A 24,345-nucleotide genomic window follows, 5' to 3' on the forward strand; every position below is an offset into this window, starting at 1 on the left:
GACAGCCTTTGACCTCTCACCTTTCCCTGAATCTCCTTGTCTTGCCTATCATTTTCTGATCCATAGCATGACCCCAATGGCGTTGGTCGCAGATTACTCCCTCTCCCTCCCTCTCTGTCCCTCAGTATGGTCGCTATATCCGGGCCACGGTGCGTCTGGAGAAGGGCCTGCCCATGATGGCAGAGCTGCTGGCTCATGGGAACGACCGCGTGGTCAGAGCCATGTCGGGAGCCCTGAGGAACCTGGCCATCGACAATCGCAACCGCGAGCTGCTCGGTAAGTTGGTGTATCAGATATCATATGTTATGACAATTTCATGAGGAAATACGTTTTTCATCAGCAGATAGAATTTATAATTTTTTCCCAGATACACTAAAGAGTGGATGTATTGCCCTCCCCTAGGTAAGCACGCTGTGCCCCACCTGGTGGCAGACCTGCCGGGAGGCCAGAGCCAGTCGGCACGACCTCTGTCTGAGGAGACGGTGGTGTCTGTACTGAGCACGCTCACTGAGGTGCTGGGCAACAGCCTGGAGGCCGCCAAGACCCTTAGGGCCTCCCAAGGCATCGAGAGACTGGTACTCATCAACAAGGATGGGTGAGAATGTGTTTGCGTGTGGAACTGAGCTGCTCATTAACATGTTATATTGTTGCCGTTTGTGACTGATAGGTCAGTGTTCATACATTACATGTCTAACGGAGTGTATGTCTCTTGGTCCTGCAGTAAGCGGTCTGAGCGGGAGGTGCGTGGGGCAGGCCAGGTGTTACAGCTGGTCTGGGGGCACAAGGATCTGCGGCGCCCCCTGGAGAAGGATGGCTGGAAGAAGACCGACTTCATGGTGAACCTCAACCCCCCCGCCAACGGCCCCTCTACACGCACCAATGGGACCTACGAGGACACTACCATGCCACTGCTAGACAGAGGTGACTCTTGGAATAGAGTTTGTATTTGGACCAGACTTGCACCTTAACAGCAAGTTAAAGCTAGACATAAAATGTAGGAATTTTAGGGAAGCAAACAGAATGTAATGGCTTTTGTTTTTTTCTACAGGGGAGAAGAGAGACATGATTCCACTGAATGACCTAGGGCCTGGTGAGGATCCATAAAAACCCTGACAAAGTTAAGTCCAGTTCATACTTTTTTATTTTTTATCAGTGATTTATGCTCTTCCTCCCTACATCTTAGAAGCCTACTCTACACTGGACCAGAGGGAGAGGAGACACACTCTGGACAACTCCCTCAATGCCACAGACACTTTACAGGTAAGACACACCCCTGCTCTGTACACATTGTTTCTTGAACTTAAACACACGTCTTTTAATCCGTTCTCTCTCCTTCACACCTTTTTTAAAACGTCTCTATTTTCTTTTGGTTGACGACCACTGTCTCTACTCACGGTATCTTTCTCACTTTCACAATCTCCTGCTCTTTCTCTGTCTTTCTCGTTCTGTCTCAGCGTGGGGTGTATGGAGGCAGAAAGGGTTCACTGCCTCTGTTGGACTCCTACGATGGTTAGCCCCCCCTCTCCCCCTCTGCATGTAACGGCATGGTACGTTTCACCTCTTGTCCTGCATGGACTCTATCGCCATCCTTTGTCTCTGATACCTATTACCTACCTTTGCTGTAACACTTTGTCAATATTGTATTATTTCAGTACCTTGGTTTTGTAGACAGTATAGTGTGCAGTGAAAACTGAAGTTCAGCGGTATGAATACTCTAGTTGTATACAATACCATCAGTGTTTCCCCTAGTTTAAAAAATAAATAAAATATTCTCTAATTGTATACATTTTCCCATGGCGCTGAGAGAGTATTGCTGTGTGAAAGTTAATTTCCTATTTCCAATTCTGCACATTTTGCCATGGCCATTTGTGTTCTTATGCTCAAACATAACAAAAAGCAATGGGCATGTGCCCTGTCAGTAATCCAGCAATGCCCCAAAAATATCCCTGACCTCTACCCCATCGAGCACCTTTTGGATGAATTGGAACGCCAACTGCGAGCCAGGCTTAATCGCCCATCAGTGCCCATTTCCCTAATGATCTTTTGGCTGAATGGAAGCAAGTCCCTGCAGCAATGTTCCAACATTTAGTGGAAAGCCTACGCAGAAGGATGCAGGATGTTATAGCATCAAGGGGGACCAACTCCATATTAATGCCCATGATTTTGGAACGAAATGTTCGACGAGCAGGTGTCCACATACATTATATATCTCATATACACACACACACACACAGTTGAAGTCGGAAGTTTACATACACTTAGGTTAGTCAACTCGTTTTTCAACCACTCCACAAATTTCTTGTTCACAAACTATAGTTTTGGCAAGTAGGTTAGGGCATGCACTTTGTGCATGACAAGTAATTTTTCGAACAATCGTTTACTGACAGATTATTTCACTTATGATTCACTATCACAATTCCAGTGGGTCAGAAGTGTACATACACTAAGTTGACTGTGCCTTGAAACAGCTTGGAAAATTCCATAAAATGATGTAATTTCTTTAGAAGCTTCTGATAAGATAATTGACATTTGAGTCAAGTTGAGGTGTACCTGTGGACGTATTTCAAGGCCTACCTTCAAACTCAGTGTCTCTTAGCTTGACATCATGGGAAAATCAAAAGAAATCAGCCAAGACCTCAGAAACAAAATTGTGGGCATCCAAGTCTGATTCATCCTTGGGAGCAATTTCCAAATGCCTGAAGGTACCACGTTCATCTATACAAACAATAGTACGCAAATATTAACACCATGGGACCACGCAGCCGTCATACCGCTCAGGAATGAGATGCGTTCTGTCTCCCAGAGATGAATGTGCAAATGAATCTTTTGTACCCGTTACCTCAAGCATCTGTATCCACAGTAAAACAAGTCCTATATCAACACAACCTGAAAGGACACTCAGCAAGGAAGAAGCCACAAAAAAGCCAGACTACTAAATGGGGACTAAGATCGTACTTTTTGGAGAATGTCCTCTGGTCTGATGAAACAAAAATGGAACTGTTTGGCCATAATGACCATCGTTATGTTTGGAGGAAAAAAGGGGGAGGCTTGCAAGCTGAAGAACACCATCCCAACTGTGAAGCATGGGGGTGGCAGCATCATGTTGTGGGGGTGCTTTGCTACAGGAGGGACTGGTGTACTTAACAAAATAGATGGTATCATGAGGAGGGAAATTATGTGGATATATTGAAGCAACATCAAGACATCAGTCAGGAAGTTCAAGCTTGGTCGCAAATGGGTCTTCCAAATGGACAATGACCCCAAGCATACTTCCAAAGTTGTGGCAAAATGGCTTAAGGACAACAAAGTCAAGGTATTGGAGTGGCAATCACAAAGCCCTGACCTCAATCCTATAGAAAATGTGGGAAGAACTGAAAAAGCGTGTGCGAGCAAGGAGGGCTACAAACCTGACTGTTACGCTAGCTCTGTCAGAAGGAATGGGCCAAAATTCACCCAACTTATTGTGGGAAGCTTGTGGAAGGCTACCTGAAACATTTGACCCAAGTTAAACTATTTAAAGGCAATGCTACCAAAAATTATTTGATTGTATGTAAACTTCTGACCCACTGGGAATGTGATGAAAGAAATTAAAGCTGAAATAGATCATTCTCTATTATTCTTCACATTCTTAAAATAAAGTTGTGATCATAACTGACCTAATTTGCAATTTTACTAGGAGTAAATGTCAGGAATTGTGAAACTGAGTTTAAATGTATTTGGTTAAGGTGTATGTAAACTTCCCACTTCAACTGTACATGCATACAGTGGCAAGAAAGTTTGAGCCCTTTGGAAATACCTGATTTTCTGAATAAATTGGTCATAAATGTATCTGATCTTCATCTAGGTCACAACAATAGACCGTCTGCTTTAACACACAATTTTATGTTTTCATGTCTTTATTGAACACACCATGTAAACATTCACAGTGCAGGGTGGAAAAAGTATGAACCCTTGGATTTAGCTGGTTGACCCTCCTTTGGCAGCAACAACATCAACCTAACGTTTTCTGTAGTTGCAGATCAGACCTGCACAACGGTCAGGAGTAATTTTGAACCATTCCTCTTTACAAAACTGCTTCAGTTCAGCAATATTCTTTGTATGTCTGAACTGTTCTCTTGAGGTCATGCCACATCATCTCAATCGGGTTGAGGGCAGAACTGACTGGGCCACTCCAGAAGGCGTATTTTCTTCTGTTGAAGCCATTCTGTTGATTTACTTCTGTTTTGGGGCGTTGTCCTGTTGCATCACCCAACTTCTGTTGAGCTTCAATTGGCGGACAGATGGCCTAACATTCTCCTGCAAAATGTCTTGATGAACTTGGGAATTCATTTTTCCGTCAACGATAAGCTATCCAGGCCCTACGGCAGCAAAGCGTTCCCAACCATGATGCTCCCTCCACCATACTTTACAGTTGGGATGAAGTTTTGATGTTGGTGTGCTGTGCTTTTTTTCCCTTCCAAACAACTCTCTATAGTTTCATCTGTCCAAAGAATATTTTGCCAGTAGCGCTGTGGAACATCAAGGTGTACTTTTGCGATCTTCATACATGTAGCAATGTTTTTTTTTGGACAGCAGTGGCTTCTTCCGTGGTGTTCTCCCATGAACACCATTCTTGTTTCGTGTTTTACGTATCGTAGACTCGTCAACAGATGTTAGCATGTTCCAGAGATTTCTGTAAGTCTTTAGCTGACACTCTTGGATTCTTCTTAACCTCATTGAGCATTCTGTGCTGTGCTCTTGCCGTCATCTTTGCAGGATGGCCACTCCTATGGAGAGTAGCAACAGTGCTGAACTTTCTCTGTTTACAGACCATTTGGCTTACCCTGGACTGATAAACATGAAGGCTTTTAGCCATACTTTTGTAACCCTTTCCAGCTTTATGCAAGTCAACAATTCTTAATCTTAGGTCTTCTGAGATCTCTTTTGATCGCGGCATGATTCACATCAGCCAATGCTTCTTGTGAATAGCAAACTCCAATTGTGAGGTTTTTTTAATAGGGCAGGGCAGCTCTAAACAACATCTCCAATTAGCTTTTGGAGAAGTCATTAGCCTAGGGGTTTACATACTTTTTCCAACCTACACTGTGAATGTTTAAATTATCTATTCAATAGACAAGACAAATACAATCATTTGTGTTATTAGTTTAAGCACACTGTCTATTGTTGTGACTTAGATGATCACGGATCAAATTTGATGACCAATTTATGCAGAAATCCAGATAATTCCAAAGGGTTCAGATACCTTTTCTTGTCACTAGATATTACACACACGTCGAACAAAAATATACCGTAAGATTTAAAGTGTTGGTTTCATAAGCTGAAATACAAGATCCCAAAAATGTTCCATATACACAAAAATATGATTTCTCTCAAATTTGGTGCGCAAATGTTTACTTTCCTATTAGTGAGCATTTCTCCTTTGCCATGATAATCCATCCACCTGACAGGTGTGGCATATCACAAAGCTGATTAAACCGCATGATCATTACACAGGTGTACCTTGTGCTGGGGGCAATAATGCCTCTCTAAAATGTGCGGTGTTGTCACACAACACAATGCCACCAGTTGAGGGAGCGTACAATTCGCATCCTGACTGCAAGGATGTCCACCAGAACTGTTGCCAGAGAATTGAATGTTCATTTCTCTACCATAAGCCGCCTAAATATAATTTTAGCTTCGCAGTAAGTCCAACCAGTCTCACAACCGCAGCCGATGAAACTGAGTATTTCTGTCTGTAATAAAGCTCTCTTGTGGGGAGATACTCATTCTGATTGGCTGGCTGCACCCCTGCTTAGTCATGTGAAATCCATAGGTTAGGACATAATGAATTTAAATTGACTGATGAACTAACTCAGATTCTTTGAAATTGTTGCATGTTGTGTTTATTTTTGTTTTGTGTGTGTGTGTATATATCTCGATATATATGTATGTGTGTGTATATATCTCGATGTACAAGACATTAGGAACACCTTCTCTTTCATGAGCCTGACCAGGTGAGTTATGATGTCCCTTATTGATGTCACCTGTTAAATCCACTTCAACCAGTGTAATTTAAGTGGAGGAGACCGGTTAAAGAAGGATTTTAAGCCTTGAGACATGGATTGTGTATGGGTGAATGGGCAAGAAAAATATTTAAGTGCCTTTGAACAGGGTATGGCAGTAGGCTCCAGGCACACTGGTTTGAGTGTCAAGAACTGCAACACTGCTGGGTTTTTCACGCTCAACTGTTTCCTGTGTGTATCAAGAATGGTCCACCACCCAAAGGAGAGCCAGCCAACTTAAAAACTGTGGGAAGCATTGGAGTCAACATGGGCCAGCATCCCTGTGGAACGCTTTTGACACCTTGTCGAATCCATGCCCTGACGAATTGAGGCTTTTCTGAGGGCAAAAGGGGGAGGTGGAACTCCATATTAGGAAGGTGTTCTTAAGGTTTTGTACACTCAGTGTATACTATTTGGCGCTATGATGAATACAGGGGAAACATTGAATACCCAAGAGGCTTTCACACTGGTATGCTATGTGGACTTGTATTATACGCTGTATCATATACCTTAACAATATACCGTAGGCACTTGCATTTTGGCATATTGTGTGTACTCACATACTTGCACCACAGAGTCCACTTGAGTGTACTGTTTGCATTTTATTCTTTGAAGTATAAACACATGCACTAATCAAATGTATTGCCTATCATTCTCTTCTCCCTCCAGAAAAACTGATAGTGTGCATCACCCAGAGTGAGCTGCCCCTGCCCTACCACTGCTACTGAGGAGAGACCCACAGACTTGCTCTCATCCCCCTCTTTTGCTCCTTCCATCACAAGTCTGTGGTTATGAAGATGAGGGTTGGGATCCAAAGAAAGCAGTTGTGTTGCAATCAGAAATCTAACACTCAAACTGACACCACACACACACGGATCATAGTAGCATCAGAAATATATCTAAAGTTTTATTGATATTCCCTTTTTCAAGGCAATCATCTTTGTTTGACAATCATTGTTTATTTCTGTTGTTTCTATGGTTACTTACATCCAACATTTGGCTCAGTGAGCGTTCCCTGTCGTTCGTTAGATTTATCGTCCTCATACTCATCCATGTGTTGTCGTTGTCGTGAATCAGATTGCTGCCATCACCTGCATCCTGAGATGAATTTATTTTTAAATATCTGTAGGGTATGTATATAAAAAGAGGACATGTTTGATTGGTAGGGGAGGTGTCTGCCTTCAAGGTTGATTTTAATTTAAATAGTGCCCAGATTGGGATTGGTGAGTGGGAAGTGACTGGTGGACCAATGGGGCTCGGCCTCATAGTTTCAGAATGTCTCTCTAGGAGTTATTTTAATCTCTTCTAGTTATCTTCGTCTGGTTGGTTTTGGGTTAGTTGGGAGCGTTTAAGGTCAGTTTGTGTGTGAGTGCCATACAGGAGATCTGTGTGAGATGGATGTGTGTGAGAGCTTCGTTAACGAACAAAACCCATATGACCGTGTATTTTAAAGGATTTCATTTTGTGCTTTCATGTGTTTTTCTACTCCTGTGGCAAATATTTATTTTATTTGTCTGTTCTTTTCAATTGTGGCTTTTACAGATTTACCAACTGCATCTTTTGTTAAGTGATTTCTTTTTTTCTTTTTCTTTTTTACATGTCTGTTTCCCCTAATGTAAAGATATGACCGTTAGACTGCCGTCTTACCCTCCTGAAATGTTAACTATGGCTGTGTGGATTTAGCTTCTGCTGTGCAGGTAGCTGGAATACTACAGTTCACACACTGTTAAAAAGCACCACAGCTCCTAGTCCTACATTGCCCATACACTAGATAACGTTCCAACACTAAACTACAACACTAGGAACTCATTCCCCACACTACTATACAGAACCCCACTACAGACATGGGACTTATTCAATCGGATGGGTTGTTAGAAATGTATTGCATAGAACTCAGAAGATTCTTTATTCTGCATGTTAGACATTATTAGTGTCTGTTTTAATAAAATACAGTTCTCTGAACCACCTATAACGCTAATCGCACAGTCAGTACTTACTGTTACACCGGACAGAGCAATGTGCCGCTGATATGGACCAATGACAATGGTTGAAAAGGAGAATGAGGTTGGTCTTCTCTATAAATGACACTTGTTACGTATTGAGAGTATTGGTTTCCTCAGAGGTGACTCGGGTGTAGACACAGCGGGACCAGGCTAAGGGGAAAACACTAAAAGCACATTTTGGTATAGAAGATCTGTTCTTTGTGCTTTGACTTAATTTTGTGCCTGTGTTTTTAATATTTTGTTTTCTGATTTAGGAATGGTTGTTGAGAGTGATGGGTGAAGCATATGCAACCTGTTATAGTTTTTATTCTGTTTTTACCACTTTCTTTGAATGGCAAGAGACCAATTCCACATGCATCATTTCTTGTTATTATTGCCTATTCATGTACAATGATGATGAACATACCTGCCTTGGCTCTGAAAAGTTTCTTTTTCACTAAGAATATGTAACTGGCAATACTGTTTTATAAAATAAAGATCTTTTCTCAGACCAGATTAGATTTGTGTGCATGTGTGATGGCTAGAGATGTGTACTTGGGATAAACACGTCTAATTAAAGGAGTACTCTGTAGTTTGTCTGGGTAACCAGACACCCTAACTCAAACACACACATTCACGCCTTAATAACCATGAAGGCTTGAGCTAGGGGTGGTCTGCTCAGTCTTGTGCCCCACTCACAGTTAATATGCATCTACTACATTTGAGATGCCTGAAAGGTGTTTCTACCCCTCTGCATGTGTTTTTGAGTCTACTCCTTGGCCAGTAAGTCCTAGACATTGCTGTATGTGACCTAACAGGCTAACATGACCCTGGGGAACATTTTGACCACCGATGAAATTTGAGTGTTCAATATGTGCTCAGACTTTGACTCATGTCTCATGCTGTGAGACGATACCAGGGTGGATGTGACCAATGAACATGAGCGCTTCAAAGTGTCTCAATGTCCCCTCGTAAACCCTTATCAGTATTCCAGACATCTCTTTTCCTTACAGCTTATGCAATTTAACTACAGCTGTAGGATGGATCATGAAGCCTCAAGTGTGTGTGAGTGCACTGGCAGACACCATTAGGCGGAGGGGGCCTCATGAGCTGGGCATAGAACATTTCTCAGCTCGAGCCCCTTAATCTGTTTAAAATAGAGTTTTTTTTTTTTTACATGGGCTGCGTCTCAATCCACCATCTGCCGACCTCAGCGCTACAGCCATGTTTGTCAGACCAGGAGACATCACGAAAACGTCTGAATGGATGGAAGTGAATAGGGCATTTCCCCGTCAAAGGTATACAGCTAATTCCATGGTATAAAAAATATATTCTGAGCTTATATCTCGGGTATAGGACACTTCTAAACACTTTCTTTTGACTAGCAGTAAGGCCAAAATCTATGTTTTATCAAATATTTTTTAAATATACCGACCTGGGTCCTAAAATTATTCTTCTTTCAAATCATTAGGTCTGCCCCTGTATGAGCGTACGAGAGTGAATAAGTGTTGTTAGTGTGTGTACGGTATGCATGTAGCCTATGTGTCTCTCCCTAAATTTGAGGGCACTTAATACAGCAGATTCTCTCTCCTTGCTCCCCTGTTGCACACTCTCCTGTCACTTGGTACTAGAGCTATTTAAAGATGCCACTCTCCTTCATTTGCTCTCTCAATCATGCGCAGTGTCATGTTTCTCCAGAATCCACACAGCAGGGCAGGAGAAGGAAAACTAAAGAACAGATTGAGAAAGAGGGAACACCACCTGCTCCAGATGGCATGTTAGTAAGGATTTAAACATGTTGACTTCAGACCCATTAAGATTCAAGTCTTCAAGTCAAACTTGGAGCAAAGAGCAAAACCTTACCAGCCATGGACTATTGACAAGCACTGGGGGTAACTAGTGTCTGTGTGAGAGAGCAACAGCTACTGAGCACAGGAAGTGTGTGGTGCAAGAGATTAGTGACTCGAACTACAGAATGTTCTTTGCATTTATTTTTTCCATGGATGATTAGCCTAACTGGAGACATCACAGGCTAAAAATAACTTAAATATTGAAAGAGTTTTGCATCACTCTTCATTCTGCTACTCCACTATGGATAACCTCTCTTCCCCGTCTTCCAACACGCAGGATGGTTCACCCACCATGTTCCCAGACTCGTCTCGCCGCACCACTCACACTGGTAACCAAGGTGGGTTGGGATCGTTGGTATATGAGGTGGGGGTTGTGTGGGCTCACCTGCGGCCGCTCATACCGTTCTTTCTGATCAGTGCAATGGTCGTGGCAATCATCTACCTAATCCAGCACATTATCTACTCTGGGCCATTCACCGATCCACTCTTCTTTGAGAAATTCGAGGAACGTTGGCCTAGACCCAAACCGCACAAGGATACCTCACCCTCAAACCCAGTCCTTTTCACTGACCCTATGGAATACACTGGGAATAGAACCCTTTGAACTTGAGTCGTGGAATTCGGATGAATTCTGCCTGTGCCATAGGATTCTATTTGAAGGTGGATCAAAGGTTTTTAGAATCTCCCTGTGGAATTTGCAGTGAAGTTCATTATCAGATCATGATTAAATCTGCATGTGACTCCCAGGGGCTTCTGTCTTTGACTCAATTGTGTCCCTATGTCTGTTCTATTCAACAGCCACTTGGGCTATGTATATATAATGTGCAGATTATGAGAACCTGGAGTCTGGACCATTACAAGGCTATAATTAGTCTACAATGCTCTAATGTCTTAATCTAGATTTATTAGCCCTGTATAACTGTCTGTCAGTGACGGTGAATGTATTTAATGATTTAAATTCCAGTAGGTCTGGCCTAGATCTACAGTTAATTGTTTTAGATTAATACAATAATCGTAATTTGGGAGAAAAATGCAAATTGAGGGGGAATAAAGTTTTGGTTTAAAACATTTTTACTCATCTGTACAGTTTACAGTCCAGTACACACTACACAAATAAATAATTTTCATAGACCGTATGGATTTTCTCTAAAGATGCATTTGTGGCAACCCATTTAGCAGTGTTGCCAGGTCAAGCTAAAATTTGCAATCCAATGACCACTCAAAACCCACCCAAAAGGCCTGAAAACTTGCCCAACTTTTTTTTCAGCAGCTACAGGAGTTTGTCATTATGGAGACAACTATTGGATAAATGTGCAATCTAAATACTTGTGGTCAAATTGCTTTTCTGCATTATTCCCTTTTTATTGGTTCATCACATTAAATGATTTAATCTGAACTATTGAAATGATTGATAGTGAATGGTTAAGAGGTATGTTTTTTTTTCAGAAAACATTCTTGTGAAATGGTGTTAACACAATGTTAATCATTGTGAAATAATGTTAATACAAGTCACATTGCTCTAAAATAATTGTATTCCTTTAAACTGGAGTATGAAAAACTAAAATCCCCAACAGTTTGCTTTTTGGATTTTATTTCATAATAAATGTAAATTAATGTGTAGAGATAAGTACACCAAAACAGTGGTGCTAGTTTGGTAGTAGCCATCCATCTAGGATGAAGTGATCCCCAAACAAGTTGGTGCTGCTGCTGCCATTACCCATATGTTGCTCTACAGAGAGTAAAGGAACAGACAGATAGTGCAGGGTTAGGCCAACCGAGAGCCCCACAATTTTATTTATTAGTTCCTCATGCACTGCGGGCCCTATAACTTCATTCATGAGAGCCGTGCATTTTGTTCTGGGAAATGGATTCCTTTCTTTGCAATGCCTTCAATGCATCCCAGGTGATCTAGTTGCAATGATGGAGTGGCATGCAAAATGTGCAGCGATCTGTAAGGATGATTGTTTAACTGTTATTCTCATACAAATGTAGTTCCTGAATCAAACAATGTTCTTGCATTAGAAAATGGAGCAGCATTTCTCTTGTTTCTCCGTTTGTGAATGAGAAATAAGATCGGCGTGGTGGGCTCGCATTTTTCATCTGCAATACCTACAACCTTTTCTGTCATCTCCCACGATGCTAATACATTACATTATACCCCTTTCTATTCCCTAGTTTTTGCAAAATGTTCGCCCATTTACCTGGCATTCTGACAGTAGAATCGTGTCTAGACAGTAAACTAGCGTGTTAAGTCTGCTAGCTACGTACTCAAGATAGAAAGCACATTGATGGATCCTCTCTCACTGTTGGATGTAATGGATGTCTCTTCCTTGCTGTAATGATTGGTAGGACTGTGGGCGTTCAGGATACAAAGAACCACGCAAATAATAATGTTGAGTGAGAATTATAAAGCTAGCTAGCTAGTGCTGCTGTTCCTTGTTGAATCTCACGTCACTTGTCATGATGTGCGCCCACGCTGTTAACCCTGACTGACGTGGCTCCGCTGAGCTGCAGCATACTCAACAGTACTACACACTCGATGTGATAAATATATTTTCCAAAGCATCTGGTCTTTGCCTAAACCTTAATAAGTGTGAATTGTTTGCTGTTAAAGACTGTGTGATACCCTCTATATGCAATATTCCAGTCAAGGAAAAAGTAACATACCTTGGGATTACCATATTTCTAAGGATCAACAAGAAAGTTGCTCATTACATTTTATACCTATTATTGAAAGAAGAAAAAAAAGAAGTTGAACCATTGGATGCAGAGGGATTTATCATTGAAAGATCGAGTGTTGCTTGCTAAAGCAGGTATCTCCAGATTTATTTATGCAGCCCAGTCCCTATATCGTACACATTATATTAAGAAATCTGTCGTTATGAACTCACATGAATATGGTGGTCTCCATTTTTTTTTTTTTTCCTACTTTGAATAATAGTTTTAAGATAAATTGGGCTAAACATGTTTTAACGATTCCAACTTCAAATTGGAATTTCATCCCTCATATCTTCTCCCGTTTTGGTGGCCTCAATTTTATGTTACTTTGTAACTATAACATTGATAAGATTCCTGCAACATTATCTGCTTTTCATAGACAAGTATTCTTAGCGTGGTCGTTAATATTTAAACATGATTTTTTCCCCCTGCATATGTTGTGCTCTTGAGTGAGGACCCAAAAGCGATTTAACAAAAACAGAGTCCTTTAATGTAAAAACATAGGGAAGACATAGATCCTCTTCAGATGTAGAAAATGGCAAAATAGACAACCCTCAGAGAGGGCGACAAATGAAACAGAAAGTCCTTCTGATATTTACTAAAGAGTCCCCTTCTTAGCAGCAGAGGAGAATAGCTGGGTTGCGGCGACAGACTGCTGGTCTCTCTGGGTAGGCGCGGGTCGTAGCGGACAGAGGTACCTGATCACACGTAGCATCAGAAGAACAGGCAGATTCCAACAGGATGGGACAAGGGTGAAGCAAACAAGACGATAGTTTGGTTCTGGCATGAGAAACTCAAACGAGAATCTGACAAGGAAAGAAGCAGGAACAGAGAGAGAAATAGAGACCTAATCAGAGGGAAAAAGGGAACAGGTGGGAAAAGGGTGAACGAGGTAGTTAGAGGAGATGAGGAACAGCTGGAGGAGGAGAGAAAGAGAAGGTAGCCTAATACGACCAGCAGAGGGAGACAGAGTGAAGAGAAAGAACAGGAACAAGACATAATATGACAAGACATGACAGTACCCCCCCACTCACCGAGCGCCTCCTGGCGCACTCGAGGAGGAAACCTGGCGGCAACGGAGGAAATCATCGATCAGCGAACGGTCCAGCACGTCCCGAGAGGGAACCCAACTCCTTTCCTCAGGACCGTACCCCTCCCAATCTACTAGGTACTGATGACCACGGCCCCGAGGACGCATGTCCAAAATCTTACGGACCCTGTAGATAGGTGCGCCCTCGACAAGGATGGGGGGGGGGGGGAGACGAGCGGGGGCGCGAAGAACGGGCTTAACACAGGAGACATGGAAGACCGGGTGGACGCGATGAAGATATCGCGGGAGAAGAAGTCGCACTGCGACAGGATTAATGATCTGAGAAATACGGAACGGACCAATGAACCGCGGGGTCAACTTGCGAGAAGCTGTCTTAAGGGGAAGGTTTTGAGTGGAGAGCCATACTCTCTGACCGCGACAATATCTAGGACTCTTAGTTCTACGCTTATTAGCGGCTCTCACAGTCTGCGCCCTATAACGGCAAAGTGCAGACCTGACCCTCTTCCAAGTGCGCTCACAACGTTGGACAAAAGCCTGAGCGGAGGGGACGCAGGACTCGGCGAGCTGAGACGAGAACAGCGGAGGCTGGTACCCGAGGCTACTCTGAAAAGGAGATAGACCGGTCGCAGACGAAGGAAGCGAGTTGTGGGCGTATTCTGCCCAGGGGAGCTGTTCTGACCAAGACGCAGGGTTACGAAAAGAAAGACTGCGTAAGATGCGACCAATAGTCTGATTGGCCCGTTCTGCTTGACCGTTAGACTGAGGGTGAAAGCCGGAAGAGAGACTGACGGAAGCTCCAATCAATCGGCAAAACTCCCTCCAAAATTGAGACGTGAATTGCGGACCCCTGTCCGAAACGACGTCTGACGGAAGGCCATGAATTCTGAAAACATTCTCGACGATGATTTGTGCCGTTTCTTTAGCAGAAGGGAGCTTAGCGAGGGGAATAAAATGAGCCGCCTTAGAGAACCTATCGACAACCGTAAGAATAACAGTCTTCCCCGCTGACGAAGGCAGTCCGGTGATAAAATCTAAGGCGATGTGAGACCACGGTCGAGAGGGAATGGGAAGCGGTCTGAGACGGCCGGCAGGAGGGGAGTTACCGGACTTAGTCTGCGCGCAGACCGAACAAGCAGCCACGAAACGACGCGTGTCACGCTCCCGAGTGGGCCACCAAAAACGCTGGCGAATGGAAGCAAGCGTACCCCGAACGCCGGGGTGGCCGGCTAACTTGGTAGAGTGAGCCCACTGAAGAACGGCCAGACGAGTAGGAACAGGAACGAAAAGAAGGTTCCTAGGACAAGCGCGCGGCGACGGAGTGTGAGTGAGTGCTTGCTTTACCTGCCTCTCAATTCCCCAGACAGTCAACCCGACAACACGCCCCTCAGGGAGAATCCCCTCGGGGTCGGTGGAGACTACTGAAGAACTGAAGAGACGAGATAAAGCATCAGGCTTGGTGTTCTTAGAGCCCGGACGATAAGAAATTACGAACTCGAAACGAGCGAAAAACAGCGCCCAACGAGCCTGACGCGCATTAAGTCGTTTGGCAGAACGGATGTACTCAAGGTTCCTATGGTCAGTCCAAACGACAAAAGGAACGGTCGCCCCCTCCAACCACTGTCGCCATTCGCCTAGGGCTAAGCGGATGGCGAGCAGTTCGCGGTTTCCCACATCATAGTTACGTTCCGACGGCGACAGGCGATGAGAAAAATACGCGCAAGGGTGGACCTTGTCGTCAGAGAGGGAGCGCTGAGAAAGAATGGCTCCCACGCCCACCTCTGACGCGTCAACCTCGACAACGAACTGTCTAGAGACGTCAGGTGTAACAAGGATAGGTGCGGATGTAAAGCGATTCTTGAGAAGATCAAAAGCTCCCTGGGCGGAATCGGACCACTTAAAGCACGTCTTGACAGAAGTAAGGGCTGTGAGGGGAGCTGCCACCTGACCGAAATTACGGATGAAACGACGATAGAAATTTGCGAAGCCGAGAAAGCGCTGCAGCTCGACGCGTGACTTAGGAACGGGCCAATCAATGACAGCTTGGACCTTAGCGGGATCCATCTTAATGCCTTCAGCGGAAATAACAGAACCGAGAAATGTGACGGAGGAGGCATGAAAAGTGCACTTCTCAGCCTTCACATAAAGACAATTCTCTAAAAGGCGCTGGAGGACACGTCGAACGTGCTGAACATGAATCTGGAGTGACGGTGAAAAAATCAGGATATCGTCAAGGTAGACGAAAACAAAGATGTTCAGCATGTCTCTCAGGACGTCATTTACTAATGCCTGAAAGACAGCTGGAGCGTTTGCGAGGCCGAAAGGAAGAACCCGGTATTCAAAGTGCCCTAACGGAGTGTTAAACGCCGTTTTCCACTCGTCCCCCTCCCTGACGCGCACGAGATGGTAAGCGTTACGAAGGTCCAACTTAGTGAAAAACCTGGCTCCCTGCAGGATCTCGAAGGCTGAAGACATAAGAGGAAGCGGATAACGATTCTTAACTGTTATGTCATTCAGCCCTCGATAATCTATGCAGGGGCGCAGGGACCCGTCCTTCTTCTTAACAAAAAAAAACCCCGCTCCGGCGGGAGAGGAGGAGGGGACTATGGTACCGGCGTCGAGAGCTACAGACAAATAATCTTCGAGAGCCTTACGTTCGGGAGCCGACAGAGAGTATAGTCTACCCCGGGGGGGGGTGGTTCCTGGAAGGAGATCAATACTACAATCATACGACCGGTGCGGAGGAAGAGAGGTGGCCCTGGACAGACTGAACACCGTGCGCAGATCGTGATATTCCTCCGGCACCCTCGTCAAATCACCAGGCTCCTCCTGTGAAGAAGAGACAGAGGAAACAGGAGGGATAGCAGACATTAAACATTTCACATGACAAGCGACGTTCCAGGAGAGGATAGAATTACTAGACCAATTAATAGAAGGATTATGACAAACTAGCCAGGGATGACCCAAAACAACAGGTGTAAAAGGTGAACGAAAAATTAAAAAAGAAATGGTTTCGCTATGATTACCAGAGACAGTGAGGGTTAAAGGTAGCGTTTCACGCTGAATCCCGGGGAGAGGACTCCCATCCAGAGCGAACAAGGCCGTGGGCTCCTTTAACTGTCTGAAAGGAATGTCATGTTCCCGAGCCCAGGTCTCGTCCATAAAGCAGCCCTCCGCCCCAGAGTCTATCAAGGCGCTGCAGGAAGCTGACGAACCGGTCCAGCGTAGATGGGCCGACAAGGTAGTGCAGGATCTTGAAGGAGAGACCAGAGTAGTAGCGCTCACCAGTAGCCCTCCTCTTACTGATGAGCTCTGGCTTTTACTGGACATGAAGTGACAAAATGACCAGCGGAACCGCAATAGAGACAGAGGCGGTTGGTGATTCTCCGTTCTCTCTCCTTAGTCGAGATGCGGATACCCCCCAGCTGCATAGGCTCAGCACCCGAGCCGGCGGAGGAAGATGGTAGTGATGCGGAGAGGGGGGCAACGGAGAACGCGAGCTCCTTTCCCCGAGCTCGGTGACGAAGATCAACCCGTCGCTCTATGCGAATAGCGAGTTCAATCAAGGAATCCACGCTGGAGGGAACCTCCCGGGAGAGAATCTCATCCTTTACCTCAGCGCGGAGACCCTCCAGAAAATGAGCGAGCAAAGCTGGCTCGTTCCAGTCACTGGAGGCAGCAAGAGTGCGAAACTCAATAGAGTAATCTGTTATGGATCGATTACCTTGACATAGGGAAGCCAGGACCCTGGAAGCTTCCTCCCCAAAAACAGAACGATCAAAAACCCGTATCATCTCCTCCTTAAAGTCCTGATACTGGTTAGTACACTCAGCCCTCACCTCCCAGATAGCCGTGCCCCACTCACGAGCCCGTCCAGTAAGGAGAGATATGACGTAGGCGATACGAGCTGTGCTCCTGGAGTAAGTGTTGGGCTGGAGAGAAAACACAATATCACACTGGGTGAGGAACGAGCGGCATTCAGTGGCCTCCCCAGAGTAACACGGCGGGTTATTGATTCTGGGCTCCGGAGATTCGGAAGCCCTGGAAGTGGCCGGTGGATCGAGGCGGAGATGGTGAACCTGTCTTGTGAGGTCGGAGACTTGGGCGGTCAGGGTCTCAACGGCATGTCGAGCAACAGACAATTCCTGCTCGTGTCTGCCTAGCATCGCTCCCTGGATCTCGACGGCTGAGTGGAAAGGATCCGAAATCGCTGGGTCCATTCTTGGTCAGATTCTTCTGTTGTGCTCTTGAGTGAGGACCCAAAAGCGATTTAACAAAAACAGAGTCCTTTAATGTAAAAACACAGGGAAGACATAGATCCTCTTCAGATGTAGAAAATGGCAAAATAGACAACCCTCAGAGAGGGCGACAAATGAAACAGAAAGTCCTTCTGATATTTACTAAAGAGTCCCCTTCTTAGCAGCAGAGGAGAATAGCTGGGTTGCGGCGACAGACTGCTGGTCTCTCTGGGTAGGCGCGGGTCGTAGCGGACAGAGGTACCTGATCACACGTAGCATCAGAAGAACAGGCAGATTCCAACAGGATGGGACAAGGGTGAAGCAAACAAGACGATAGTTTGGTTCTGGCATGAGAAACTCAAACGAGAATCTGACAAGGAAAGAAGCAGGAACAGAGAGAGAAATAGAGACCTAATCAGAGGGAAAAAGGGAACAGGTGGGAAAAGGGTGAACGAGGTAGTTAGAGGAGATGAGGAACAGCTGGAGGAGGAGAGAAAGAGAAGGTAGCCTAATACGACCAGCAGAGGGAGACAGAGTGAAGAGAAAGAACAGGAACAAGACATGACAGCATAGGTATTTCATTTGGAACAATAAGGACATTTTGTATAGAAACAAGTCTTTATTTTTTTAAGAACTGGTGTCCTGAGTCAACCTTTTAATGCAGGATTGTTACTCAATTATGAGTATTTTATTTTAATTTTATCTCGTTACAATATCCCTGTAACACCTAGAGAGTTCGCCATAGTCTTCGATGCTATTCCATCTGGAACTCTCATGTTATTTAGAGGTGTGGCCAGACCTCACCTTCTTGACCTACCCTCGCTTAATCCAATGGGGAAATTATGTTTCTCTTTGCTCCCTCAGAACAGCAGATCTATACGTGCTTTATTTCAAAGGGATATTGTATCCATTCCTTATGTCACAAGTTACTGGAATACATTGATCACTAATATCTGTTGGAAAAAAGTCTGGTTGTTATTAACACACAAATACTTGCTTGTTAACAAGGTCGAAGAGGTCTCTTTCAGAATGATCCATAAGTATAACCCTGCGAATCATTACCTGAAGAAAAATAAGAAAAAATTAAATAAAAAAGACATTAACATTGATTGTACTTTTTGTGTTGAGCATCTAGAAACAGTTTCACATTTATTTTGGCATTGTCTACATGTAAAACAATTATGGAAATATATTCACGGTTTTACAATTGTTAATATTCTTGATGACTTTTGTTTTTTTTATGGGAGAATGTGCTGCTCGGATTTCCTTAACCATAATAAAGATAAAGAAAAACTATTGTACCTCAAATCTAATTGTGCTAATGGCAAAATGTCATATTCATAAATGTAAATTCACTAATAAAAAAAACACTCTTCCATGTTTTCTATAAGGACTTCGAGCAGTACATTAAGACCATTCAACATTCTTCGAATAAGAAAGCTGTTAAAACAATCAATATGTGTGTTTCTTTTAAGGTCTTTGTATAATCTGTAATTTGTTGTACCCCCTAGCATATGTTATCATTGTCTATTTGTGTACTTCTTGTATGTATACAGACTATTCTACATTATAACAACAACAATGCAACTCGTAACAATGCAATTTTGCTATTTAGCGTCAAATCTGTGACCTCTGCAAATTGTCCGTGACAAGGAGGCTAGCCTTCGGGCAATTAAGAGTTAAATATATATATTTTTAAATCCTCTTTTTAAAAACAAATTGTTTTAAACTTTTATGCACTTAGCATTGTCGATGCTTTGAAGTTTTATTTCATTTAAGAAAGAGGACATATCGAATGACTGGATAAAGGTGAGTAAAGTGATGCATGATTTTATTTCTGTAAACTAACTTTTAATTCACGTTTACTAGTTAGCTAATCACACGGCTAAGCATCCGTTATTTATATCATGCTAATGGAGGGTGCACTTCAACAAACTATTTTCACCACTTCAAATAATATCTATATACTCATTGCTTGAGTCGAGTGTTGGTAGATGGTGCACAGCTAGCCAGTTAACGTTCTAATTTGGTTGTGATTGGTGTGCGACCAATTAAGTAGATTGCAATTCAGCTGACAATCGATGCCTTAATATTTTCCCATAACAGAAAATGTGATTGTGGCCTACATTTTTAACTTTTATTAAGTTATTATGCCTTTAATTTGAACTCAGAGAAATGCTTTTTTTAAATTTATTTTTTTAACAGCTGATTGGCAAATGTGTCATCTGATGTAGCCTAATTAACAAATTAAATTGAATAGGCCTATTGTAGTACATCATCCTTTCATCTCACAACCTATATCCCACCCTTCTACCATTCATCCTTCCATCGACTCTCCTCTCTCTTTTAGTGGATGTGGGAATGTGGCGGTATCAGAGGCCAGGGTTCAAGGCCTTACTCCTGGCAGAGCTTCAGAGGCAGCGGAGGTGCAGACAGTTCTGTGACAAGGTGCTCCGAGCAGAGGGTATGGAGACACACACACACACTTATAATGTAAACATGCACACCATCCTGATCATCTCTCTCTCCCCCTCTATCAGGGGTGTCAGTACCAGCCCACAGTTACATCCTGTCTGCCCTAAGCCCCCAGCTGTCATGTGCCCTGTCCACCGCACCGGCACCTCCCTCTGGGCAGAGCCAGCTACTGGATTTCCAGGTTTTTGGGGCATGCACCCTGGTGAGGCTGGTAGGTCTGCTGTATTCCGGGAGATGGTGGGAGAGGGGGAGGCGGAGAGGCAGGAAGTGATTTCTGCTGCTACTAGGCTGGGCATCCAAGGACTGGTGGAGGTCGGAAAGAGGGATTTGAGCGCTTCGAGGGAAACATCGCTGGATTCATCAGTTACTTCCTCGATCCCTCCCAACCACAGGAGGAGAACCTGAGAGGGAGGCGGGGCCGGAGGAGGCGGGTGGGGGGGATCTAAGAGGGGGGGAACTGAGAGAAGAGCCAGGAGGCTGAGAGAAGGAGGTAGTAGAGTGAGAGGAGTCCTGAAGAAGGGGTCTGGAGTTGAGCAGGGGGTGATGGAGGTGTCCCAGAGAGCAAGACTGTGGAAGTGGTGGGTCCGAGCCTTCGTCCCCTTCTTCCCCATCTCCCGCCCCCTCCCCTGCCCCTAACCTGCCCCTTTCCCCGTCCCTCCCCCTTCTGCCCCCCCCCCCTGCTGCCCCCCCTCCCCCTTCTGCCCCCCCCTCCCCAGGAGGACTCTGCCGAGCGGTTTGACCGCCTGCTGGAGGACATCATGATGGGCCTAGACTTCGCCTGTGGTGGTTGCCAGGATCAGCTCCTAGCGCCATGGACGCTGTTACTGAGGTGACTGGTGCGGGTGACGGAAGTGCCAAGTCTTCTTCAGAAGTGGGGCTGCAGCAGCATGTGGAGGGTGAGCTGAGTGACATCCAGGACCACTTCCTCAGGTCGTTTGAGCAGCAGGTGGCAGCATCCAACCCAGTGGCACAGGGAGAGTGAGAGGGGTCTCGGAGCACAGCCAGCCTCTCGGAGCCTTACACCGCTCTCAGGAACTATAGTGGAGCCCAGATGGTGACCAGCACAGCTGAACACAGAACTCAGAGCACTCAAGTCAGAGAAGAGCAGAGCTACACACACACAGCCTATACACACCCTTCTTACGCTGGGCAGAGTAACACACACATGCCTCAACCAGAACCCAGCTACACACACACAGCCCACATAGAGCAGTGTAACGCAGTCACACACCCCGCAAACACACACCTCCCTCTCTCTCACACATCACCTCTTCCATACTCAACTCCTAACAGTGTCCAGCCCACCTCAGCTCTACCCCCTACCAGTCTGGGGAAGAGAGGAGGGTGATGACCAGAAGACGGTTGCGAGGCGATATCAACATCCAACCTATAGTCAGGCCCAAGAAACATCATGGGGAGAGGAACATAGACAGGACCAGACTACTAATCAAGAAGAAGTAGAGGATAAAGAAAGGGTACTCCATGAATACGAGGAACTGCTGGATGTGGATGATGTGTTGCTGGGTGTGTCTGTCCGTACAGGCGAGGAGCTATGCCAACCCGAGGATGCTGCCAGGGAAACGCCTACCCCCCAGCAAACTGCCCAATCAGGTCGGTCGGCTGAGAAGATAAAATCTCAGGTGAGAGACTTTGCTCAACATTTGATGTTATGAAACATCTGCTACTATTTACTCAGTATACTTCATGCATTCTTCAGTAAATTGTTAGCCGTGTATAATTTGTATAGGTGTTTTATGGCTGAGTGGTCTACTTATAGTCAGTGTTGTCATCTCTCAGACCAAGGCCCGGCCAGCAGCAGTCTGACACTACCAAGAAAACCCTACCCCTATCCAATCCCCCGATCAGCCCAATCAGAACCCCAGAGAAGCTCAGAGGTCAGAGTGCCCAGCCAATCAGACAGGGCAAGGAGGTTGTGAGGGGAGTGTCTGGGGCAGTGGCTATTGTGAAGAGAGGGAGAGGCAGACCACCCAGAAAGAGAAATGTCAATGGTGTGTGTGCAAAGGTTACATCTGCTCCAGTTCCACCAGAACAGACCAGCCTCCCCGCAGAACAGACCGGCCGAGGGGCAGAAACAAAGAAGAGTAGCAGAAGAAGAGGAGGAGGGAAGAAGCCTCAGCTGGAGTGGGAGAAAGGATCAGACCCAGCAAGGACAAGAGAGAAGAGTAGGAGAGTAAAGGAGTCAGAGGAGGAGAGGTGGAAGGGAAGGAAGGAGACAGAGAGACCAAGTGTGCATGTCCAGAAGTAGAAGTAGTCCCCCTGGTCCAAACGCTCTCAGAACCTCACCCTCCCATCTCCGTTCCAGAAGCCCCAGCCTGTGGAGAGCAGGTACACCCTGAGGACAGAGAGGAGTCTGGGAAAGAAGTGACAACCTCCTCAGCCTTCCAGAAGACTAGGGAAGTCCTGCAGACACAGTGCAGAATGAAAGATGGAGAGGAAACGGGATGGGCCATTTTTAAACCACAAAAGACCGATCAGACAGAAGAGAGGGAGACACGGATGGACAAAATAGATGTTGAAGACATCAGAGCGATAGATGATTCTGATGAAAGTATTGATATAGATGGAGATGGAGAAAAATGGATGAGAGACAGAGCAGAAAAACAGACCGAACTCCACAACCCACCAATCCAAATCGGAGAGTGGAAGGTCACAGTTCAGATGCATTCTGGGATAGTAAAGCCTCCAGTCTCCCATCCTTCACGTTCCATCCGAGAGGTGGACATCGAAGGGTCAACAGGAAGCTGGGAGGAAGAGGAGGAAGTGGATGTGTTGGGGGGCTATAGCGCCTCCCCAGTCCCTCCTATCATACTGCCTGGCTCCTGGGGGAGGGGCTTGGTTCTGAGGAGGAAGAGGAGATTGATGTCATTGGAGGAGAGTTGGACCACACCCCTTTTATTGGATATATGTCATCTCTGCTCTGACTGAGTGCATACACACGGTAGCCTACATTATCAATCAGATTATCACACTCAACTCTAATCTGAGGTTTCTTTGCTTTTACACTAACTATGACCATGTCCCTCCTATCCCTGTTTCCCTAGTGTGACCAACATCTTCCCCCTGCTAGGAGACTGGGATATGGACAAACTGCTGTGTGTGGACAGCCGTGGCATAACGACAAGGAATGTACAGATTTCTGCTTGATGGAGAAGCATGATTGTGTGGTTGAGTTCCTCCAAGTTACCCATTGTTAAACAAAAGAGGACGAATGGATGTTTAAAAAAATGTGGATGTTTTTGTTGTACCTTTTTTCTACCTCACCTTGTCTTTAGAGCTCTGTGCTTGAGTTCTAGTTTTCAGCACTTAGATCATCAAATATGAATGTGTTTTACACTGTGGGTCAGTTGTGCTCTGTTTAAGTCTACATCTCACTGCCCAGACCTTTACAACATCATTGTGTTAAAGTTTTCAATGACCCGTGTAGAAAAACACCAGCTATATTTGCCTCTTGTGCAGAGGAGTTTGGGTTCATTCATATACCAAATGTTTCATTGTGAGTTGCCAAAAAATCAGGTTTTACACTGCTGTTAGTTCAGTTTCACAGGAATTTGCGACTTTCATTGGTTGAGTGTCAATCATCACAGGCCTACATCTTCCAATTCTGCTTTGGATTGTTCTAGAATGGAATCACATCATGTTTGTCATTATTACTGTTCTCCCCAGGTGTTTGACTGTTTTCTGTTTAAAAAACAGATTAAAGATGTTCTTAACGTGTCCTTGTGTGAATATATTTTAAGTGCAGCCTAAATAGCTGAGATGTTTATCATGGTGTTGTAGTGTCTTTAAGCGGTGACAGTAATCTGAGTGGATACAGCAAGGCTATTAATTTTTTGTAAAAAAGCAACAGGTTTATTTGAAGTAGTCTTTCAGTTATATCTATGTTTATCAGAGGGTTTGACATGCAGTGTACAAGCGGCTTATTACATTGGACCCAAATAGCACATCTTGAGACGCTGCTATGTTGAATCCCAT

The 24,345-nt window shown here is 44.8% G+C and overlaps 2 protein-coding genes and 2 long non-coding RNA genes across 20 annotated transcripts in view; 3 read left to right on the forward strand and 1 right to left on the reverse strand.

Annotated features, from left to right (window-relative positions):
- The window catches only part of LOC109880673 (catenin delta-1), a 43,667-nt gene extending 35,128 nt beyond the window's left edge, over positions 1 to 8,539 (forward strand). For 7 of the 17 annotated variants that reach the window (XM_031797092.1, XM_031797096.1, XM_031797095.1 and 4 more), the window contains 7 exons: positions 126 to 276; positions 403 to 595; positions 722 to 921; positions 1,049 to 1,090; positions 1,184 to 1,260; positions 1,455 to 1,509; positions 6,711 to 7,951. In XM_031797092.1, the coding sequence (XP_031652952.1) occupies positions 126 to 276; positions 403 to 595; positions 722 to 921; positions 1,049 to 1,090; positions 1,184 to 1,260; positions 1,455 to 1,509; positions 6,711 to 6,769 (777 nt within the window). In that variant the 3' untranslated portion in view covers positions 6,770 to 7,951. Of the gene's footprint in view, positions 1 to 125; positions 277 to 402; positions 596 to 721; positions 922 to 1,048; positions 1,091 to 1,183; positions 1,261 to 1,454; positions 1,548 to 6,710 lie in introns of all 17 variants that reach the window. The other 10 variants (XM_031797097.1, XM_031797098.1, XM_031797105.1 and 7 more) reach the window with 5 other exon arrangements.
- Positions 8,540 to 11,631: 3,092 nt separating this feature from the next.
- On the reverse strand, positions 11,632 to 12,187 carry LOC116354953 (uncharacterized). The gene is made up of 2 exons (XR_004204133.1): positions 12,075 to 12,187; positions 11,632 to 11,822 (listed from the first exon to the last, which is right to left on the reverse strand). It is a non-coding gene; the product is annotated as an uncharacterized LOC116354953 (long non-coding RNA).
- A 7,873-nt stretch (positions 12,188 to 20,060) lies between these two features.
- Positions 20,061 to 20,978, forward strand: LOC116354952 (BTB/POZ domain-containing protein 18-like). The gene is made up of 2 exons (XM_031797109.1): positions 20,061 to 20,341; positions 20,418 to 20,978. Exons 1-2 carry the CDS (start codon positions 20,239 to 20,241, stop codon positions 20,621 to 20,623), a joined length of 309 nt encoding a protein of 102 aa, XP_031652969.1. The 5' UTR covers positions 20,061 to 20,238; the 3' UTR covers positions 20,624 to 20,978.
- Positions 20,979 to 21,069: 91 nt separating this feature from the next.
- LOC109880672 (uncharacterized) lies at positions 21,070 to 24,087 on the forward strand. The gene is made up of 3 exons (XR_002253728.2): positions 21,070 to 21,992; positions 22,150 to 23,311; positions 23,415 to 24,087. It is a non-coding gene; the product is annotated as an uncharacterized LOC109880672 (long non-coding RNA).
- The last annotated feature ends 258 nt before the right edge of the window (positions 24,088 to 24,345 follow it).

The sequence above is a fragment of the Oncorhynchus kisutch genome, linkage group LG19, assembly GCF_002021735.2.
Source record: "Oncorhynchus kisutch isolate 150728-3 linkage group LG19, Okis_V2, whole genome shotgun sequence".
In the NCBI taxonomy this organism is placed as follows: domain Eukaryota; kingdom Metazoa; phylum Chordata; class Actinopteri; order Salmoniformes; family Salmonidae; genus Oncorhynchus; species Oncorhynchus kisutch.

Coding starts and splice junctions, on each gene's coding strand:
- LOC116354952 (XM_031797109.1), top strand. CDS start 20,239: ATGTGGCGGTATCAGAGGCCAGGGTTCAAGGCCTTACTCCTGGCAGAG. Junction 20,342..20,417: donor CAAGGTGCTCCGAGCAGAGG/GTATGGAGACAC, acceptor CCCCTCTATCAG/GGGTGTCAGTACCAGCCCAC.